The 21773-nt window shown below is 38.0% G+C and overlaps 1 protein-coding gene across 5 annotated transcripts in view; it reads left to right on the forward strand.

Moving 5' to 3' along the window:
- Positions 1 to 21773, forward strand: part of RFC1 (replication factor C subunit 1) — a 44283-nt gene that overhangs the window by 15263 nt on the left and 7247 nt on the right. For all 5 annotated transcript variants that reach the window (XM_080590801.1, XM_080590800.1, XM_080590798.1 and 2 more), the window contains 15 exons: positions 7688 to 7920; positions 8665 to 8739; positions 10404 to 10481; positions 11959 to 12043; positions 12134 to 12414; positions 13474 to 13581; positions 14139 to 14318; positions 14892 to 14996; positions 16177 to 16573; positions 17497 to 17606; positions 19253 to 19367; positions 19760 to 19848; positions 20719 to 20856; positions 21291 to 21386; positions 21566 to 21664. In XM_080590801.1, coding sequence (XP_080446927.1) covers positions 7688 to 7920; positions 8665 to 8739; positions 10404 to 10481; positions 11959 to 12043; positions 12134 to 12414; positions 13474 to 13581; positions 14139 to 14318; positions 14892 to 14996; positions 16177 to 16573; positions 17497 to 17606; positions 19253 to 19367; positions 19760 to 19848; positions 20719 to 20856; positions 21291 to 21386; positions 21566 to 21664 — 2189 coding nt within the window. The remainder of the gene's footprint in view (positions 1 to 7687; positions 7921 to 8664; positions 8740 to 10403; positions 10482 to 11958; positions 12044 to 12133; positions 12415 to 13473; positions 13582 to 14138; positions 14319 to 14891; positions 14997 to 16176; positions 16574 to 17496; positions 17607 to 19252; positions 19368 to 19759; positions 19849 to 20718; positions 20857 to 21290; positions 21387 to 21565; positions 21665 to 21773) is intronic.

A 21773-nucleotide genomic window follows, 5' to 3' on the forward strand; every position in this document is an offset into this window, starting at 1 on the left:
AATAAAATACTTCACCAGATTGTAATGGTTTTTGACCTGTAAGTAAAAACAAATCACTTTTTCTTCAGGCTGTGTGTCATGTACAGGACAGCACACTTTTAAGCTAGAACCTAGGAGCATGTTTGGGAGTAAAATTTCATAAATATGGACTCTCGCAGGTTATTTCTGTTTACAAAGTAACTGCCGTTTGAAAAAAACACATTATTTACTACATCACTGATTAGTACACTGTTACTGTAGGTACTTAAGTGGCATGGATACAAGTAATTTATTTGCAGGTACCTTTGCTTTTTATTTTTCACTTCGAGGGTTATGGTGTGGAGTTTATATATATTTTTTTTGCATAGATATCACATGGCACACCTATTGTGTTAAAACTTTCTTGGTAATTATTCACTAGTTAAAAATTTAAGATGTAGGAGTGTATTTTTACAGCCTTATTGCAGGTTTTTAATTATTTTCAAAAGCATGTGAAGAGACTGGAAATTTTTGTATTTAACTGGATAAAAGTTTTTGGAAGAAAAATTAGAATTTCAGAAGTTCTTACAGTTCATGTTGTTTGCTGTAGATCCTCTCCTTTTAATTTTCTTCAATGCTTACACAGATAACCTCATGGTATTTCTGAGAAAAGGTCATTTTACCTATTCAGGATATTGCATTTGAACGATAACATTGGGCAGGTGAAGTTCCCTAGTTCCCATTCTCCTGTGTGAACTTCGTGTGACTGTAACACTTTCTTTAAATTCTCATGGGCTTGAGGAAAGCATAGCACTTGTTGAAAATTTTCTCCTTTGGATCTTCTGATAGAGCAATTTAATAGGGGCTTTTTTCAGTTCCTTTGTAGTGTATATGCATTTGTTGTTTCTTTTGCAGCGACTATTAGTGTGCTGAGTGCTAATAAAGTTTTCTGGAGTTATGCTGTTAGGCATTAAAGTTACAGTTTTTCTGTGGATAAAGTTATTTTTAAGGCCTATTGTTTTAAAAAAAGCAAACTAGGAAAATTCCTTTCAGAATTCATAGCATCTCTTAGAATGGGTGTATGGTTTTCTGCTTTACCTGTTCCCATTGAAATAAAGCAATGTTCATCATGAAATCAGTGTGTTAAGAAAACTACCAAGCCTGTTTTATTTAGACTAATAATAAAAGGGAACTTTCTTGACCTCAAATGCAGATCCTTTAAAAAAAAATCCACCTAGTCATTAAGATGTAGTTATTGTTAAAACAGTCTGGAGTTGCAATTTAAAATAGAAGAACACTTCTTATGCAGTAACGTTTTACCTCTCTTAAGCTGTGGTCTCACATGGCATAGGTTTTTTAAATAAAATTTTTCATAACACTGTCAGGTTGTTTAGTTTTGCAGTTAAGATATAGTATTGCAGTTCAGTTTTCTTGCATTGTTATCTTAAAAATCTCAGTGTAAAGGTTTCTGATGACTTGTTCATTTTTGAGGTAAAGGCTTTGAGTTTTTTTCTGAAAGCTCTTTTAAAGAGGAATGATGCTTTGTCTTGACTGCACTTAGACTTATCAAGCAGCCAGTTAGCGGTCTGCTCAACAGATCAAGTGTAAAGACTTAAATCTCTGAAATAGTGCATCATTTGCCCATTACATTTGTAAGTTGCTCTTTAAAAAACAAACAAACAAAAAAACACACACCCAACTCTACCCACGTGAGTAACCCTCAACCAAAGTAAAAATACTTTGTTGGTTTGTGTTCTCTGCTGAAACTGGTTCCAGCATATGAGCTGCCTTGTTTTGCTTATTATTCATAAGTTGCCTGAAGCTTTTGTTATAGTTCATATTGACTGCCCCATTCTAAATAAATTGACTTAAATATGAATGTGATGTTTTGATGTCACTTAGCAAGTTCATTCTTCAGAGTAGGGGCTTGTCAATAGTGGCTTCAGAGTAGCAGCTTTATTAGTAGCTTTATTAGCTGAAGACGTTGCTGCTTTGCTCTGACTATTCCTTTCTTCTTGGTGGAGATGTCCCTTTCCTCCTTTCAGGTATTTTTACTGAGCTACTTAAGTAGTGAGTTTGACTTTACTCAGTTATTTTGCTGGATTAGTTTAAAAGTGTTTTTTGGTAGACTGTTTCATTTTATCTAAAGTGGATCAGTGTGACCTGAGTAGCTCAGTAAGTTGAGCTGACTGAGCTGCAGCTGGGGGGGGGGGGGGGGAACATTTATACTTGCCAGGATTTTTTCAAGGTTCCTCCCCTACCTTGTTTTTTTTTTTTTTTTTGACAGTGCTGAATATTCCTGTCATGCAGATAACTTTAGACAATGAAGCAGAAGAGGGAGTTTGATTGCATGGTGGGGATTCATATCTGCTTTTGGGAAATAAAGCTGCTATTATGGTAAAACTAACCAGTTCAAGTGAATGAACTGGAATAAACTCTATAATAAACTGGAATTTTATATGGCAGGTATGATTATTTAATTGGAAAAGTTGCAATAATTGGTGGTTTTGCAGATCATTTATGATGATTGTTTATTTCAGCTTAAATATATTCAGCCTTCTGATATATTGTAGTGCCACCGAAGTGCCTTTCTAAAGATTAAAAAAAAAATATATAAATATACATATTTGACTATGAATTTCATTTGGCACATGCTGGACAAAAGACTTCATATAGCTATGTGGTTTGGCACTGAAGGCACTGAAGTGTCCAGTTACAATTAGACATGGCAGTTACTGCATTAAAGTTTGGGGATCCCAAACCACTTTCCCTTAGTGAAAAATGTGACAGACAAATTCTTGAAATTATCTCTGATAATTGGAAAAGCCAAAGAGATGTAAGTTGATTTCAGAGGAGTAAAACTTGTGTGGTTCTGGTAGGCTTTGTATTTTTATAACAGGATGCAACCTTGACATGTGGATATAGGCAGAGTGCTAACAATTGTGGTTTAAAGTGCATGTTTGTAGTACATCTGAAATCAATGAGCTTGTTGAGAAATGACATTGAAAACCTAAATGACTACAGAGGCCAGTTTTTAAAAGGTAGGTTGCAACTACTGTGTTTTTAGAGCAGGAAGACAATAGGAAAAAACACTTCACCAGTCGTACATAGCATCTGTTTAATTCATTTTGAAAAGAGTTATACTTGATGAGCTCAAATACAGTTGTTGGCTTTTTTTTTTTTGAGGAGTGGTGGTTATCTTGCAGTTTTTAAAGACTTACTTTAAGCAAAAGATGAATACAAAACATGTAGACCTAACAAGTATTGGGACTGTTAAGTACTGATAAATGCGTACTAACATAATGAAAGCCTGATGCAATGACTTCTCTTCATACAAACACTATTTCCTCCACCTTAAACTTCAGTTTGGACAGTAGTACCTACTGCAAATTAGGGCAGGAGCTGCCTGAAGTACTTCTGCAAATGCGTGACACTAAAAATTATCAATGTCCAGGATGTTGTCGTCTTGTACAATAGTGTAGGATTAGTGACTTTTGGATAGGATACAGTCCTCTAGCTCCTTGTGGAAGTCCTTTATATGGTAGTCTGCAAACATTTACTGGTTTAGCATATGTTTATCCTGATAAGTACTAGTTACTGTTAACATCTGGTTGCACTGCTTATGTTTGGAGTTGGTTTTAGAACATCCTGGAGGTTGTCTCTGCCTGGAAATATTTAGCATTCTAAACAGGATAGGAACCAGGGAATTATACACTCTACTGATGAGGAGCTCAACAGTACAGCAGGATCAAATGGAGATGAATAAATACGCGGTTCAGAAGGCCACAGGGTACCATCCTGTGCTGCTTGTCACCATTGTCACTCCCTGCAGTAGGTCGCTACCTTTTCAGATTGGCTGAGGCCATTCCTGAACCCAAGTCTTTTAAGTGAGCTGAATTTAATGAAATGCGTAAAACATCCTAGATAATTTTTGCTAGAGTAGGGTTAGGGAACAACCACGTGTGTTGCTCTGTAATCAGCAGGTGAGAGCCAGTTGAGGAAGGACAGGGACAGGAAAGAGGAAGAGCAATAACAAACAGTTGCAGGTGGGCTGCGGGCATTAGTTTATTAACCTAGTTGTGCTGCTACTAGAGCAGCCTGTAAAACAGAGCCAGATGTGCTCAAGTGTCACAGAATAGTTCCCAAACCCCTCAGGATTTAACAGTTGTTTGTTGCTAGGGAAGCTTGTTCTTGGAAATTACCTGGCATAATGGGGCCCTGCTTCATGTGTAAGGCTTGCATCCAAACTAATTGAAAGCAATCTCCTGGCTGTCACGCCTGTCTGTTCCATTAATCACATGAGTATCTTGCTCTTTTGTCACATCTACTTAATTTCCAGAAACCTTGACCAGAAGACGTGCTGTTGGCTTGCATTTGCAAGTCTTCAGAGCTGGGAGGGCGAGGGTGGGGGGAATGACAACACCACGGATGTGTATTTTCTGGGTACTTGTTCCTTGTATAGCACACAAGAAATGTGTGGATGTAAACAGCAAATAGGATTCTGAGAATAGTCGTGTTCTGTTATACAAAGATTTTGCAAAGTAAAAGTTGTCTAGTTGATGATAAAATTGATTCCCATTTCTTAGCCTTGTGTGGAGGCAGGTAGTTAACAACAACAACAACAACAAACCCACCACCGCCCTATCTCAACTCTTCACCTAGCAATTGCTCTTTAACATGGCTATAAAAATGCAGTTGAACTACAACTGACTTTTTTATAAGCCAAAATCCAAATTTTTGTGCTTGTTTTCTCATAAATTGTGTGGGAGGGGAATGTCTTTCTCCCCCTTTTGTAGGCTGCAAGTGATTTACAGGTGCTGTGTTGCAAAACATAGATCTGAACAGACCAGTAGCAGTGCTGGGGCTCCCCTGGTATTTTCAAAGCTGCAAATTAAGTCATCTTCATCCTTCTAGTGGAACCGAGAGTGTACAACTGATTGATCAAGCGTGGTGTTCACTTCTGGGGCAGTAGGCATGCGCGAGCGGTTTGCTTCAAGGAAGAAGTGTTAAGGTGAAGGGTTACTGCAAGAGTTGAAGTTCTTATGTATTTGAAGTAAGGGAGAATGCCTGGAGATCATGCAAACTTGTGGTGTGCCTTGTGGATTTCATGAACCTGGGATGAAACTAGCCTGAGCACCTGTCTGCTAAAACATCTGTTGAAACCCACTTAACAGACTTGGGATGAATTTTGTTTCCTAATGACCACTTCCGTGTTTTCATCCTGTCTTTCACTATTTACATTTGTAGATGACTGTCCCAAAGTGCTCTTGTTCTTCTTGAGCTACTACTTACAGAGCATAAATGCTTCTAATTCTGTCGTTTCTAGGAAGGACGTAATTAAAGCAAAGCTCTAACCATTGATAATATTTAGTACTGGCATCATAAATGACTCAAATCCACATCCTTTTTAATTAAAAACTTAATTATATTTACTCTGCATCTCTCTACTTGAGAGAAAGCAATATCCTGTTTTTTTATTATTTAAATGGTTATGAGTGAATAAGGAAAAAAATAAATCAATATTGCTTGCAGACCATGTGATAACAATGATGAATAGAGATTCTTTTCTAGCATTGTAGCAGTCCCTAGGTTAAGAAAAGTGCGTGAGTGGTCAACAGAACAGAATCTGTTTTTTTCCCCAGACGAATATAATTATCTCTGCATTATCTGTTGATTTTTAGCAATAGGTACATTTTACTCCTGCAAATGTATTTTCTCATTTAAACTGGAAAAATCAAAAGAAGCAGAATATTCTGAAATTAGCTTTGAGATAAGCAGTCTTTTATATTCAGATCTCAAACTATTACAAATTAGGAGCCTAAAGCATCTAGTGTCTAAATCTCCCAGATATGTAATAGTTAAATTAAGCTAAATGGCAGTAAGAGATTTACCTCTGCCTAAGGAAAGTACATAATTTGGCTAAGAATCGTAAAGCTTTTAGCTTCTTGGTAAAATTTGCTGCTGATGTTCCCATTTGAGGGACCTGGGCTTGAGTTTTATCATTCACGTGTCTTTGTGAATCAAATTGGCTAAAATGCCTTTTTCTGGTAGATAACTTCTTTTGGGGGGGGGGGGAGGGGGGCCTTGATTTTAAATGCTGAGACAATTTCTTCCCTTACGGTCATATCTCTGCTTTATTTTTCCTTGTCTGAATTTTCTCTCACGGGAATTGCCAGGATCCCCATTTATATTATTTGCTGCTTAGTAAGTGATGAGTAGCAGACAGTTCCAGCTGATGACTAAAATGCCCTTGTTGCTGCTATCTACTGAGAAAAGGTTACACAGGAAAAAATTCCCTCTGTTGCGTGTCTAATATATAACAAATTATAGATCCAATAGACATACAACATAAGCTAAACTTAGGGAAGTGATTAAGAAAAATTTATGTATGAAAAAGGAAATATGGGGGCTTAAGTTAGTGACTGGAAAATGAACGTATGTTTGCAATAGTAGTGTGAATTTAAGTTTAATTATAAAACGTGTTTAGAACGTTCTTTGTGTCTGATATGTTGAGGGGAGTGGTCTAAACATCCACACTTTGAGAAGTGTAAAACCAGACTTCAGTTAGAAGCATGCAAATAAGACTGCCTCTGTTTCTGTTCCCGCCAAGTCTTTGTGCTTTATTCCTTTTGTATCTTCTGTTAATTTTAGGACTTCTCTTGCAGTTTGCTTCTTAGCCCTTTCACGCTTTTGAAATCTGAAGATTTCACAAAGAAACTGCTTTTATCACTGATCATAAAGTTTGTCCAGCAATGTTTCATTTTTTTTTTGTGTTCAGTGATCTGTGGGCTAATACTAAACATTGTGTGAGCCATTTCCCCCATCTAGTGTGTTTAATGGTGGTTATTTGGTGTTTTTAATTTTTTTTCTTAATTGAAAAATCTGATCTGTATGGTGAGCTCTTGTATGATTCCAGTTTCCTGTGAAATGGCTGCATTTCTTTAACATGCTTCTGACTGTACTGGAAGGAGGCTGTGTTTTAGTACAGAGACGTAGAGGATAGAAAACAGCTCACAGAATATTTGTAAAAAGGGCAAAGCAGAAACATTTTGACACCATTATTTAACAAAAACATTCATAAGGTATGAGCAGTACTTTACAAATAACTGAGTAACTGCTGTCCTATAATTTTATGCAAGAAGCTACCATGTGGGCTCTTTGTAAATACAATGTTGTAATATTTTTTCCCTGCTTGATAGTACAATGTTGAGGGATTAAGAGTATATAAGTCTACAAAGCATGCATTATCTGTTCTATTAGTGAATGCTACAAAATAACAAAACATATGTGAAATACAAAGCTACACTTTTTATATGAAGGTTGTGCTATGCAGTTGGATGTTGTGTTGGGGGAGGAGAGAGTTCAAATTTCAGTGACCTAGATTTCTGTTACATCCTTGCATAAGGATCTGCTTCCTTACAGAAGAAGGGAAGGCATTCTTTGCAAACCTTTCTAAATGCATTTATACAAGTAGCAGACTTCTGTCTCTCTATTTTAGCTCTCAATTTATTCAGACTTAGCTATTAGCTATTTAGATGCTAAATATTATATTATGGAACTTTACTTTTTTTTCTTATTCTTTCTTTTTCCAAATCAACTTCTAAACACTTGTAGTATTTTCTTAAGGTCTGTGTTAATGGATCTGCCCAAAATGTTTCTCTTGACATAAGAACTCTCAAGAATTATAAGAACCATCTACTAGAATTAATAAAATATTATTCATGTTTAGATGAAGATGACGACTTTGTCAATAAGAGAATTTCCCTGAAACCAAAGGAGAATGGGGCATCAGCAATCAGTTGTCCAGGAACAACGACGGTGAAAAAGGAAGATGTAAAACCACGAGCTAAACCTAAACCATTATCTCCAGTGAAGCTGACTCCCACCTCAGCTCTCGATTTCTTTGGAACAAGTAGTGTCCAGCGATCAGAAAAGAAACTGGTAGCAAGTAAAAGGAAGGAAGTGAGTACTAATGATGTTCCTTTAGGTTACTTGTGTGTTTGATAGGAGAACAAAATAGCCAACTTAATAACTTTAAGAACCTTCTTATCTGCTTGTCCTATTGGATGTTACATTTTCATAACCAGTCAGGTGTAAGGTCAATTTTGATGGTATGTAACAAGCATATTAAATCCTCAAAGACAACAGCAGAGTAAAACTTCCATGTTTGAGAAGAAAGTACAAAGTTGAAAGTAGTATTTTCTTTATTACTGTTTCCCATATGATTTTCCTTAAAATTTTTACAGTCTTTTGAGAGGAGTGAGTGGATGGGGTAGCTTATAGCTCAGGGGGAGGAGTTGCGCAGAGGGTAGAGGTAGCATGTTGTTTTCCAAAGCTTTATGGCATATATATTTATGGAATAACAAAGCACCAAATAAAGTATGGAGGAAGTTCAAAATTCACCATGTAGCTTTTGTCTCTGTCAAGCTGGCCAGCTGTGGTAGCATCAGAGGTGTTCAGCATTCTTTGAAAAAATGGCATGTAGATGATGTGGCTTTGTTTTGAATAGTAAAATCTCTGGAAAACAACTGTGGTTAATAATGTATAGGTTAGAGAGCTAGGAATAAAATGCTGCATGTCTAATTACCAGTCCTTTTCTAGAAGTACACAAAATGAGTTGTACAGGTTAAATTATTACAGTTTACACAATATTGGAGAAACTGAACTGTTGATACTTTTTTTTTTTCTTTCCCCTCTTAAATATAGCCCTCACAAAGCAGGGACAGCACAGTGGACGATGAAGCTATTGCTAGGCAACTGCAGCTTGAAGAAGATTCAGAGGTAACAGCTGTATACATTTGTTGCTGCATGCCAGGAGCAATTTGTTTAACTTAAAATGGTTTTTAAGAAATTAAGATGGACTTTCCATGTACGCTATATATAAATAAATATGTTCATGTAATCTGTATACTTGAACTCTTCTGCATGTGTGCAAACATAGTCACACGGATGTTATTTCAGCGAGGTAAATAGAACCATGTCTCACCTAATGTATTTTCCATCTGTGCAGACTGTCTCTACCTATGCAGTTGATGGTATCTAGAATAGTTTTGTTTTTCACTTTTTGCTTCTTTGTGTTTTTTTTCCCTATTCCCTCAGATGAAAAACTAAAAACCATTCTCACCTGTGACTGTTTCATCTGTTGTCATCTGAGTTTTCTTGTAGTTGAGAAAAATGTGAATGACCCATAACTCATCTGTGGTGAGGTGCTGGCACAGGTTGCCCAGAGAAGCTGTGGATGCCTCATCTATCCCTGGGGGTGTTTGAGGCCGGGCTGGATGAGGCCCTGGTCAACCTGATCTGGTGGGAGGTGTTCCTGCCCATGGCAGGGCATTGGAAATGGATGGTCTTTAAGGTCCCTTCCAACCCGAGCCATTCTATGATTCTGTGATAGGTGTGTATCTCACTTACCTATTTGAATAGGTGCTAATGTGAGAGACAGGTGTACTTGTCATACGTTTCCTTCACTCCGGGAAAATCAATTCATTTCCCATTGGTAATATTGAGCATCCTTTAAAATAAACATCACAGATGCAAAATATGGTCTTATCCTTGACCTCCCCAGAGGTCAATATTTATTGACAACAATGCACGTTGTATTAAGGAAGAGAGAAGGTTTTACCCCAAAGGGCCGTGTTGGTTAGAAAAGTTAACTTGAAGATCAGTTGTCACGCTGTATGCCACAGCATCATGTTAGGTGAAACAGAAACGAAACCAAACCTGACTTTGTTTTGTACGATTTAATAAGTAACTTTCTTAGACTCCATGTGCAATATTTGAGTATTTGTTCTTGATGGCTCTTTCTATCAAAGAAAATCAGTTAAGTAAATATCAGTATTAAAAACTTACAATATATTTTAATTAAATTCCATGAAGTAAACAAAATAAAAGTAGAGCTAAGGGCAGTAGTTAACTTCTCCAAAATTGCCACATCATTTTTTTATAATGTTAGTAGTAAACAAAGAGTAAAACTCATTATTGAGACATCATAATACTTGGCCTTTGTTCCTACTTTTCTATTGGGACCATTGTTGAAAGCTTTTCTGAAGCTAACAGGTTGCATCTCAACGCAAGCTGGTGGTTGTGAGATGCTGTCTTCAAGTTTCGATCACTTATTAAATGGAAAGGATACACAGCAATAAAATTATGAAGGGACAGAAATTGTCTTTGAAAACAGATTGTTTGGGCCTATTGATATTTCTAGTACAACAAACCCAAACTCTGCTCTTTGCATTAGAGTTCTGTCTGTCATTTTTGAAGAAACAAGTCATTCTGCAGTATCACCTTCACAAGTTTATTTGCATCTGGTAGGATATGTATGTTTCTAGTTATGTGCTGTCTTATTTTAGATAACTGTTTTGTCTTGAACAGCAAATAGTTTTAAAAGATAGTAGAATTAAAACTTGTCAGATGTTAATCTAAAACTTTTTTTCCCCTCATTACAGCTGGAGAGACAGTTGCATGAAGATGAAGAATTTGCTAGGACTTTGGCCATGTTGGATGAAACACCACAGAAGAAAAAGGTTGAATTCTTTTTAAACTTCATTTTCTAGAAAGTGTGTTGGTAATTGTGTTATATAGACACCTGATCTATGTCTAAAGTCATGAGGCTTCCATACAGATGCCTTAAAAACAGCAAGAAGGTGTTTTTTCATGAAAAGAACATGGTCAATTTTTTATAGTTTCTTCTTGGATTTTCCTCGCTCAGTAAATTGTTTCATTTCCAATAAAACTACAGACATTACTGTATTTTTGTGCAATTTATTTTGAAATGTAAATGTAAGCTATAGTTCTAATTACCCACTGACAATTATGTTGAAGTTATATCCAAGATGTTTTGTTTTCATTGTTTTCACCGTTGCTCATCATCTTATCAAATATGTACTTGAATGCAAATATTTAGGTAAATCAGTTATGAAAAGATTTTTAAAGTTTATAAGGCTCTATATCATAATATCATAGTTTCTAAGAATGCAGCTTTTGTGATGATGGCATTTATATAATCAGAATCTGCTATACTGAGTCAAATGTCCCCTGTTATTTAGTTGCAGTGAATGAAAGCATATACCTAAAAAAGCATGAGAATGGTTTGAGTAATAGAATGCTTCTCCTAGGAGTTTTCCCATTCTCCAACCATTCCCAGTTCACTGACTTGAACCAGATTTGTTTTTTATGTATTTAGGATCTCACAAGGTTCTTTTTAGTGGGCAATCACCCACAACATGCTGAGATTTGCTGTTGAACCAATTGCAAATCTGAGGGGATGTATGCACAATAGAGCACCAGAGAAATTGGCAGTTGGAATGGTGTGGCTGTGGCAGAATGGAGCATATTCTGTAGGTTAATTTTTACTCATCTCAAATGAGTGGACTGCCTCTCTGTAATAAGTGAAGTGAGGTGCCGAAGACTGATGCCTTAGATCAGTCATGGCTCCTCTGTTTCAGGAGGACCAGATCAAGTAAAATGAGCCAAAGGCACCAGTTGATGAAAAATAATGGGAGAAAAAGGAAGGAGGAAAATACTTTTCTTCATCAGAACAAGCAGGAATCTCAAGTTTTTAACTCTAACCTCAGTGATGTGAGTTCTCCCAGTTTCCATAGTTTGTGTTGTAAGGCAAAAGACTAAGTCTGGCACAGTGAAGTATTTGTTGGGTTGTACATCAAAGCTTTTATAATTTAGGATTGCTAATATGAATATAGCAAACATTAGTACTTCCAGATTATTCAGTAAACTGATTAGGATTGATACTTACTGTAACCTGGGAGTTTGTCGGGTGTTTGAAATGAGGAATAATTACGTGCATGGCTGAGTGTAGGATTTGCTCACCTGCCCACCTTAGAAAGAGTTTGTATTCTGACTTGTGGTAGGGATCAGTGTGTCTTTTTTTGTAGGTGTGTCATTCAGCCTGATGTACTTAACAGAAGGGGAACCTAACAGATCTGGACTTGATGGTAACATGGGACATGGCATCTCTGACTTTGGCATTGTTTGTTCACTTAGGCTCGGAGGGATTCAGAAGAGCAGGCAGTACTGAGCTTCAAGAGCAGTCCTAATGTGACAGACAGATACAAGCAATCTCAAAGAGGTAGGATGCTAATATTATAGATCTGATGAAATGTTCTCAATTTTCAATTAGATACATTCTTATGTATGTGCTCTTCTCCAATCTTTAAAGTGAAAGCAACAAACTCAGCAGGTGAAGCAAAACAACCTAAATCTGAAAATTCAAAAGGGTCCCATTTACCCCCACGATCAACTGATGGTAAACTAGCAGAAGAGTCAACTGATAAGACCTTGCCTTTGAAACCTACCTCTAAGCTTGTGGCTCTTAAACGAAAAGAAGAGAGTGCTGAAAAGGAAAGAGGCACTCAAAGTTCAGTATCAAAAGAAAAACTTCAGGGAAAAGAAGAGAAGAAAACACCAAAGAAGGAGAAAATTTCTCCAAAGAAGGCTGAGGTAGGAGCTATCCATAGGTATTTAGTTAGCTTGGTAGAGTTCACAGGGAAACGGTTTTCTATTGTTATTGTTTATATATCACTGTTGTCACTTGGTACTTTGTTTGAGCCTTCTAGGTGACTTTCAAATCTTACCAGAATTCAAGTTCCTAGCAACTGTAGAAATGTAGGAAAGAAATTAGCTGGAAAAATATAAATTGAATACATCAAAGAACTGAGAGTTCATTAATGCTCACTAACAATTCACTGTCCTTTCACACTTAACTTTCCTGAAAATTTGCAGAATGCAGGAGTTCTGCTACTTGACTGGTGAGTGAAACTTCTTATGTGAGCGTAGGTGACCTTGTGAATGCTATACTGCTGTTAAAAATCAATGCCACTATCATTCTTTTTTTCCCCCCCTCTCTTCCATCTCCAATTTCATGTTTCTGAAGTATATTTCTTATATTTGTACATAATACGTTAACAATAACTTAGTGTTCTCTTAACTGTCTGATTCAATAACTATAATTAGCGAACATATTCCATCCCGGCCACTTAAAAATGTACTTTTTAATCCTAAATACAAAATAGCACGTTTATTTGACATTTAATTAACAGTTGTAATTGGGAGGGAGAGCCTGCAACTGTTTCTGGTGAGTTTTAAATAGATTTTTACAAATAAAAAGCTTAGATGTCTTAAGTAGAAACACTAAAAGTAGATTTTATAGAAGTGTAGATCTTACCAATACCTGATCATCATTCTGGAATCAAATAGGATGTGAATTTAAAACAACAATTTATTAATAAAATGACTATGTATATGCAGAATGCAGATGAATGTACTGAGAATAAAGGTTGGGTACAATGTTTTTAAATTAAAACAAACAAAGCCCCCAAGCCAAAAACCTGAGCTTTGTATTCCTTGGCAATAAGTTAAAAACATTTAAACTTCCTTTTTCTTTGCTGCGTAAAAATGACTTAAATTGTGATCCTTGAGTTTATTTCATTGCTTTTTTTAATGTACCATATATGTATTTTTATATATACCATGTATTTATCTATTTTTCTTTTGTCCAAGTCTGTAAGTCCTGAGGACTCTGAAAAGAAGCGAAACAATTATCAAGCCTACCGAAGCTTCCTTAATCGCGAGGGTCCGAAAGCTCTGGGTTCCAAAGAGATACCCCAAGTAAGTTTGGCTACAGTAGAATTTCTGTGTGTAGCAGTGGTGTGCATCATAGACTTCCCTCCAGTTCTTAAAAGTGATCTAACAAGTATCAACTAAACTATGTAAAAACTGGCATATATATTTTTTCTCAAATACAAAGTATATATTGGGGGAAAAAAGCTAAACTGGAATGCAAAACGGTGACTATATGAAAGGAAATATATTGAGAAATGAAACTCAGTACCTGGTTTATAAAGCCATTATGATGGAAAATAGTTATTGGTCTTAAAGTCTGAAGTCAGTCGGTCTGTCAGTCCTTTAACACTGTGCTTCAAGCACAGCATGTTAGTCAGAGGTATGATAGGGATAGGTAAACTCTGTGATACTTTGTTGGCAGCTACTCCTTTTAATAGCTTTTGAACTTCTACAGCTGCTATCTATATTCAGGCAGGTTAGGTTCATTTTTAAATTTTCCTTGAGCACTTGACATGGTAGAAGTTTAAAAAGGTTTGTGGTGAAAGGGGTATCTGTAGCATTGCATCAGTTAATGGCGTTTTCTACAATGTTACGGTTCTCAGGGAGCTGAAAACTGCTTGGAAGGCCTGACGTTCGTAATTACAGGAGTTCTGGAGTCTATTGAAAGAGATGAGGCCAAATCTCTGATTGAACGTTACGGAGGAAAAGTAACTGGGAATGTCAGCAAGAAGACGAACTACCTGGTTATGGGACGAGACTGTGGCCAATCTAAATGTGAAAAGGTGAGTAGTGTTGTGCCTGAGCTAGGCAGAAGTGAAAATGTGAATTTTGTATATTACTGGAAATCAATACAGTAATCTCCTCTGAAATGGAGTGCTATGAATAAAATTTATGTTAAAAAGAAAAAATTACCTAGTATGGTTTAGGGCTTCATTTTATTTTATTTATGTCATAAATATAAATATGAAACTGTGACGGGGAGGTTCAGGCTGGGAATCAGGAAAATGTTCTTCACAGAGAGGGTGGTCGGGCACTGGGACAGGCTCCCCAGGGCAGTGGTCACAGCACTGAGCCTGTTAGAGTTAAAGAAGTGTTTGGGCAGTGCTATCAGACACAGCATCTGATTTTTTGGGTGGTTCTGAGGGGACCCAGGAGTTGGACCCAGTGATCCTTGTGGGTCCCTTCCAAGTTGGGATTTTCTACGATTCTATATATACATACACACATTAACAACAACACAACAAAAACAGCTTTTTGTTGCTCTTATTTTGTGTTCCTAAACATAACCTTTACTGGAAAGGATTTTGAAGTGAATTATGTAAATCTCATTAACCTTCTAATTCTTATTTTCCCAGGCATCGGCTTTAGGGACAAAAATTATTGATGAGGATGGCCTATTTGATCTTGTTCGAACTATGCCAGGCAAAAAGTCCAAATATGAGCTGGCAGCTGAATCGGAGGTTTGTTCACTTGTTACAAACGTAGTTGTGTGTCGTGTGTGGTTCCCCAGATTGCAGGGAGCTTTGATCTCTTGTTCCGTGGACAGCAATCCTATGATTTGACCTACTAGGTTAGAAGTATTGAAAAGGAAAAAAAAATTGCTTGTGCTTTAAGGATTCTGCTTTAGAGAGGTAAGGTTTATTCTAATCAGACATTTTGTATTTTTAGGTATCTGACTGAGGGAGTAATCACGTCTTCTTAGATGACTTCAGTTTTAAACCCTGAGCCTTTGTTTATTCTTTGATGATATATGGTACCTGGAAAGGCCAATTAAAAAATTCTACTGTAAACATGGGACAGCTACTTGTAAACCATGTATATAGATAATGGATTTAATCTTTGTGGTACTTACTGTAAAAAACAGTAATAAGGTTTTTATGCACAATTAAATCTAGCCTGTAGTGGCTGATAAAATGTTATTAAAAATTCAGTTAGCTCTAGCATGCTTGATGTTCAGTATAGATACTGCTTTGTTGTTTCCGATGCGGCTGTGAATTGTGTGTAGATACTGTTAGTACCTTCAGGAAAAGCAACACTAAGCCTGTACTAGCTAATTACTTTAGTTCCCTTTTGAATTGCTTTGGGTTGAATACTTTCAGCTTATTTTTAAATGACAACTGTGTTTCTCTTTAGCCAGTGTGTGCTTGAAGAGCGCTTCATTTATGGAATGCAGGTTGTTCCCCATTCCTGCTCCCTTCATCCTGCTCCTGGCATGTTTTTTTTGTGTGTGTGTGTTCAAGCTTGGAAGTGTTGCTTTGAGAGCTGCACTTCCACTTCATGTGTGTCTGATGGCCTGTTCTTTACACCTTGTCAGTCATCAGTTTTGGATTATTTTGTTTAATGACCTGTCAGGCTTGGTGAGTAAGGAGACTGCTGGAACTTTTACTGTTCTTGGAATGCCCAGAATGTTTCCTGCCTCTTCTGTGGGCTGTGCTACAGAACCAGGTGACACCGTGTTTAACAGTGGTTTATTTTTCAAAGAACACTCTTTGATCTCCTCTTGGAAGTTTTTTAAATCAATACAGAAGATTTGTTACTTTTTTAAGCACTCTTGTGCGTATGTGCAAACATAGCATGTTTGATTAACGTATTTATTTCTGGAAATTTTTCTTTAATTTTCTTATCTTTTGTTTTCCTAAGGCAAAGAAAACAGAGTCGAGACATAAAAAGACACCACAGAAAACTGAAACTGGCAAAAAGAATTTTAGCCCCCTCAAAAGGGAAGCTGATATTAAAAAAAGAAATTCTACTCCTGAGAAGGGAGGTACCTTCAAATCTGTTAAGAAAGAAACTGCTGCCGCTCGAAAGCTTGCAGACTTTAAACAGCAAACAGCGGAGAAGAAAGAAGTCCCAGAACCTAAGGGAACCTTGGTCTCTGAGATTAATGAAAATGGAACAGAGAGATTGCTATGGGTGGATAAATACAAGCCTACGTCTCTCAAGGCAATCATTGGACAGCAGGGTGAGCAGAGCTGTGCCAATAAACTTCTGCGATGGCTCCGAAACTGGCACAAGAATACCTCGGAAGACGGACAAGGTGACCAGCGCGGTTAACTTCTCTGTGCTCTTCCATGCCAGTCACGTTGCTTGGTTCTGTGTGTTGACATAGGTCCTCTGGGAGAGGGGAACAACTCCAGAAATCAGGAATGAGTCTGAAGTCAAATGCATTTTTTAGCAGCAGTTGAGCCCGAGGGTTTTGTTGAAGCAGTTGCTCACTTATCCCCTCCGCTTCCCCCCAAAAACAGAACAGCCAACTGTCTGAAGATATGTTTTTTTAGAATTGTGTGATATTTTCTTAAATGTGACTATTTCCAAAATAGACTAAAATAAGCTGGCAGCGTGCGTACATGTACATACATACATGCATTATATGTGTGTGTATAAATATAAAATACACACACACATAAAATGCCCTCACATTCAGTCTGTTGCATTATTTTTCACTATGAGAAGTGCTAGCCAGTGCTGACCCGTGTACACATGGGGAAAAAGCGGGATAGCAGTATGTCTAGAGGGCTGTCATCACATGTGGGGAAGAGATGAATTGTTAAGGCCCTTGTTCTTTGTCATGTAGCCAGTGTCATGCATAGTGCATAATCCTGTGGACAGTTTTTTGTGATAAAATAGCATACAAGCTTCACTGCAACCATAATAGGTAGTGTTTTTTTTTGTGGTGTATTTTTTTTGTTCTTTGTTATGATGTGGGTGTGAGAAAATTGCCGAAATAGTTGTGTTCCAGTAACATTTTTCAGTTTAGAATCTCTGCAAGTGTTACCTAATATGACTTAAACTGCTTTTCCCCATATGCTTAGGATGCAGGTGTGCATGTATTTTTTTGATACTCGTATCAATCCTTAAATGTAGAACTCAGTAATAGTTGATGTCCCTAAAGATTTACATGATGTGTGCAGATTATTTGGTAATATATATGTAGATAAAACCTGGAATCTTCTTTTATAGCAAAGGCCAGCAAACTTGGAGGCAAAGATGATGGTATTAGTTCTAAAGCAGCATTACTTTCTGGTCCACCTGGAGTTGGTAAAACTACTACAGCTGCTTTAGTTTGTAAGGTAAGTCCACATTAATAGTTGTTCCCAAGAGTATTTGTTTTGTGTTGATTCTGTAGCTGGATGTGTGCAGGTGGCTATCTCCAAAATTACCGGGTTCTGCTCCCAGCCTAGCTCCACCTGGTCAGAACAGGTTTGCAGGTGGCTTGGGGAGGGCCATGAAGGTGAGCAGAGGGCTGGAGCACCTCTCCTATGAGGACAGGCTGGGGGAGTTGGGGTGGTTCAGCCTGGAGAAGACAAAGCTCCGGGGAGCCCTTACAGCTGCCTTCCAGTACCAAAAGGGGGCCTACAGGAAAGCTCTGGAAGGACTCTTCATCAGGGAGTGTAAGGATAGGACAAGGAGTAATGGCCTTAAACTAAAAAAGGGTAGGCTTAGAGTAGATATAAGAATGAAATTCCTTACTTTGACAAGTTTCCTTGATTGTGATTTTTTTTAATATATCTAACAAAGATACCTTTCCCAGACTTATTCAAATTCAAATGTCTCTGTAGGATGAGTGAAGTTAACAGCAGGATGTCTGTTACTAAATCTGAATTTAGGAATTTGTTTTTGTGAACTTAGGGTTATGCTGTGTTCAACTGTTCATGAGAGTCAGCTGGGGATTCCATACTGTAAGAATGCCCTTAAAGCTAAGCATTAGTACTGACTTTGCAGATCATTTTGTTCTTAAGTGACTTGCAAGAACTCTCTTAAAATAGGATATTAAGAATTAGCAGCTGTCTGGTCTTTGTGCTGGGAAAGAGAGATTACGTGTTGTCTACAGCTCAAATGCTAAAATATCTTGCTTCATTTTTTTATTCCAACTGTGCTTCTCCTTCTCCAGAGACCTTAGAGCTTTGTGCTCACAGAAAGGTAGATGATCCAGAGCTTGTTTCTCTGGCTAATGCTGCACCTAGAGCTGGGTGTGCTGACTTGGGCTCATTTCTACGCCAGCGTGGTATTTTTTGCCTTTAGTTTGCAACTTAGCTTGCTCACAGCTGCCTTGGGTCTCTCTGCAGAGTGTTTCACTGTGCTCCCCAGACACAACTGACAAAACTGGGTTATCCAGACCCCAAGAACAAAGCTGTGCGCAGCACGCTGCTGCGGCGTGGCATGCCCTGGTGGGAGAGTTTGCTGATAAAGGAGCAGCTGGGTTGAGGTCCTGAAGGGAGTGACAGGCAGCCCCGCCCTGCTGTGAAGAGGTCGGGCTGCTGGGAGAGCCATGTGTTTTCTAGCTGTTAAATAGTTAAAAGCTTTTCTTTCCATCAGCTTTCTGAGGGATGCGACATGCTTCTTCTCCTGACTCTGAACACAAGATTTTAATGTGCATCTGGAGATAGTACGGAGCTTAGTCAGCCTCAGCTCATAGTTCTGTTTCTGTCCCTTGTGGAAGCTCTGTTAATCTTTCACAGCTAAATCTGTGCCTCTGACTTCTTCATGCAAAAATTTTGTGCTCTTTTGGGCACGTCTGTTCCATGTCTGGTTGTAAGTATTTTTGGAGTACAAGAGAGAAGTAGTATAACGGGAGAAAGAAATCGAAGCCACAAATTAGATCTGGAAGTGCTGTTAGAAGAGCTTTCTTCTTGAACTCTGAAAATGATGTTTTTAATTGAGTATGCTTATGCTCTTCTCACTGATCTGTGTTCTCATTTTTGTGTGTTTGAACTAGGAACTGGGGTATAGCTACGTGGAGCTGAATGCCAGTGACACTCGAAGTAAGAACAGTCTAAAGGAAGTAGTTGCTGAATCGCTTAACAACACCAGCATCAAAGACTTCTGTTCTGGTATTTCTGTTGTTTGAAGGAGGATTCTTCTTGTGCTAAGTGTCTGGTTACAGGAGGGACAGAGCTTCCTTATTGCACAGCAGTGTTAGGAAGAGAATCAGAGAATCAGTTATTAATCAGCAGAAACTACTAAGGAGCTCTGCAGTTGCTCTTGTGATGCATGGGGTTTAATTCTTGGAAGATATGCAATGCCAGCTCTATTCTGTGAACATAAATTCTGCATCAGCAAGTGGTAGAATGAGAACAGAAGGTTCATCAGCACTTCAGTTGTGTGGGTTGGGCTCGCATCAGTATAAAGTGTGGGGTAAAACTCTGAGCAAGCCCCTATTTTATTCCCGTGGGAATAAAATACTCTATTGCAATCTCATTCTCTTGTCCATGTTCATTTTCAGGCACATCCTCATCAGTTAGCGGGAAACATGTATTGATCATGGATGAAGTGGATGGTATGGCAGGCAATGAAGACAGAGGAGGGATTCAGGTGAAACTGCTACAGTTACTAGCTAATGCCATTGCTAAGAGTGCACACCATATTTCATGCCAGTCTACTGTCCTCAGTCTGTGGTCTGTAGAGTCTCCAGAGTACCTGTTTTAGAAGTTTGTCCTTTGGACTTCGGAAGTCTGAAAGAACTATGCAGTGGTAGAGATGGAGAAAAGACATTTCTGTTTTTAAAAACAAAAAGAAAAGCACAACCAAAACCACCCAATTTGTCCCAAGGTCTCTGCAACTGGTACTTGTTCTCTTCAGCAACTCAGGTTTTAGATTCTGAAGATTTCCTGTGGTTGCATGCAGTACTTTGACAATAAGGGGCATACAGACCTTTAGCTCAAATACAGGTATTTACGTTGCAAGAATCTGAAACTGGTTTTCACCTTCATTTGAACAGACAAAGTTTGCTCTGCTAAGTCCACTAATGCCGAAGCCGCAGGGCTGAGCTCTTTGGGCTTCCTCCTTGTTTATGGCAAGGTGTGTTTGAAAAGCAGCGTGCTCCCTCTGGGCAGGCACAGGCTGGGTCAAACTGATCTTTGGATGAACTGATCTAGTCCTTCTGGTGGACAGCTGTACTCTGGACTATTTATCTTTGTTGCTTCTTGAAAAATGGTCAAAACGTGATTGCTGGTAGTGGAAGCAGATAGATGCACCAATACTACTGCAGCTGAATAGAATCACAAGCAGATGAAGTAGGAAAAGGGGGGCAAAGTTTTCAGTGTGGAAATCACAGTAGCAAGTATGTTATAGGCTTGAATCTGACAAGGATCTGATTTAAGGCAGGGACTGATGCTGCTTGGTATGACATCTTAATCATTCTTCTGAAGTATCTGATGCGATCGTAATGTGTTTATATTGCAGGAGTTGATTGGTTTGATTAAACACACAAAAATCCCCATCATCTGCATGTGTAATGATCGAAACCATCCTAAAATCCGTTCCTTGGTCCACTACTGCTTTGATCTTCGTTTTCAGAGACCTCGTCTAGAGCAGATTAAGGTAAGGAGGATGGCTCTATGGGCTACGCTGAATTACCATCAGCAACTTCTGTCTCCGTGTGGCAGAAGTCATACAGAATTGGAAACATTGCTTGAAACTTAATGGATTACCTCACTGAGTATCTCTGCTTTACCAGCTGGGTTGTTTAGTTTTTTGGGAAGAAAGACTCAAGGATTACAAAGCCTTTCAGATTTAGAAGCCCATCTTAACTATATCCAAAGACTTGTTTTAGATGATCATTTATGTTTTTTTACATTTTATGTTTTTTAATACCAATGAGAAGGGCTGACTTGTATTTTGCAAGAAAACTATTTAAATTATACTTTTATCAAAAAAGGAAAAAAATGCAACTCTCTGTGTCAATGTGTTCTGTAGGGGAAAAGAATTAATGGGAATTCTCTGGTGACAATTTCTCAGAGAACTGTCTGTTACAGGGTGCCATGATGTCTATTGCGTTTAAAGAAGGCTTAAAAATTCCACCACCTGCTATGCATGAGATAATCCTGGCAGCAAATCAAGACATCAGACAGGTCAGTGCCAGTTCAGCATTAGCATCAATTCAGAGAAGTATGAAGTCGTCCTTGACTTCAGTGTGGTATTTGAATGATACTATTATTTTTAGGTATAGGGATCCCGCTTTTTTCTGCTCAAGTCTTAATCTTTCATTTAAGTGCTTTTATGCTACCAAATTGTCACTCTTGTTCTCTAGGTTTTGCATAATCTTAATATGTGGTGTGCAAAAGATAAGTCATTGACTTATGATGAGGCCAAAACAGATGCCAGCAGAGCTAAAAAGGATATCAAACTGGTGAGTGTAAAATACTGGACGGGCTTTTATTGTGTTATTTTGATACAAATACTTGGCTTTATAAGCATCTTCTGAAATAAAGTACTAATAGCTTGGATACAAAGAGCTG

This window comes from Anser brachyrhynchus (genome assembly GCF_964034855.1).
Source record: "Anser brachyrhynchus genome assembly, chromosome: 4".
Lineage (NCBI taxonomy): Eukaryota > Metazoa > Chordata > Aves > Anseriformes > Anatidae > Anser > Anser brachyrhynchus.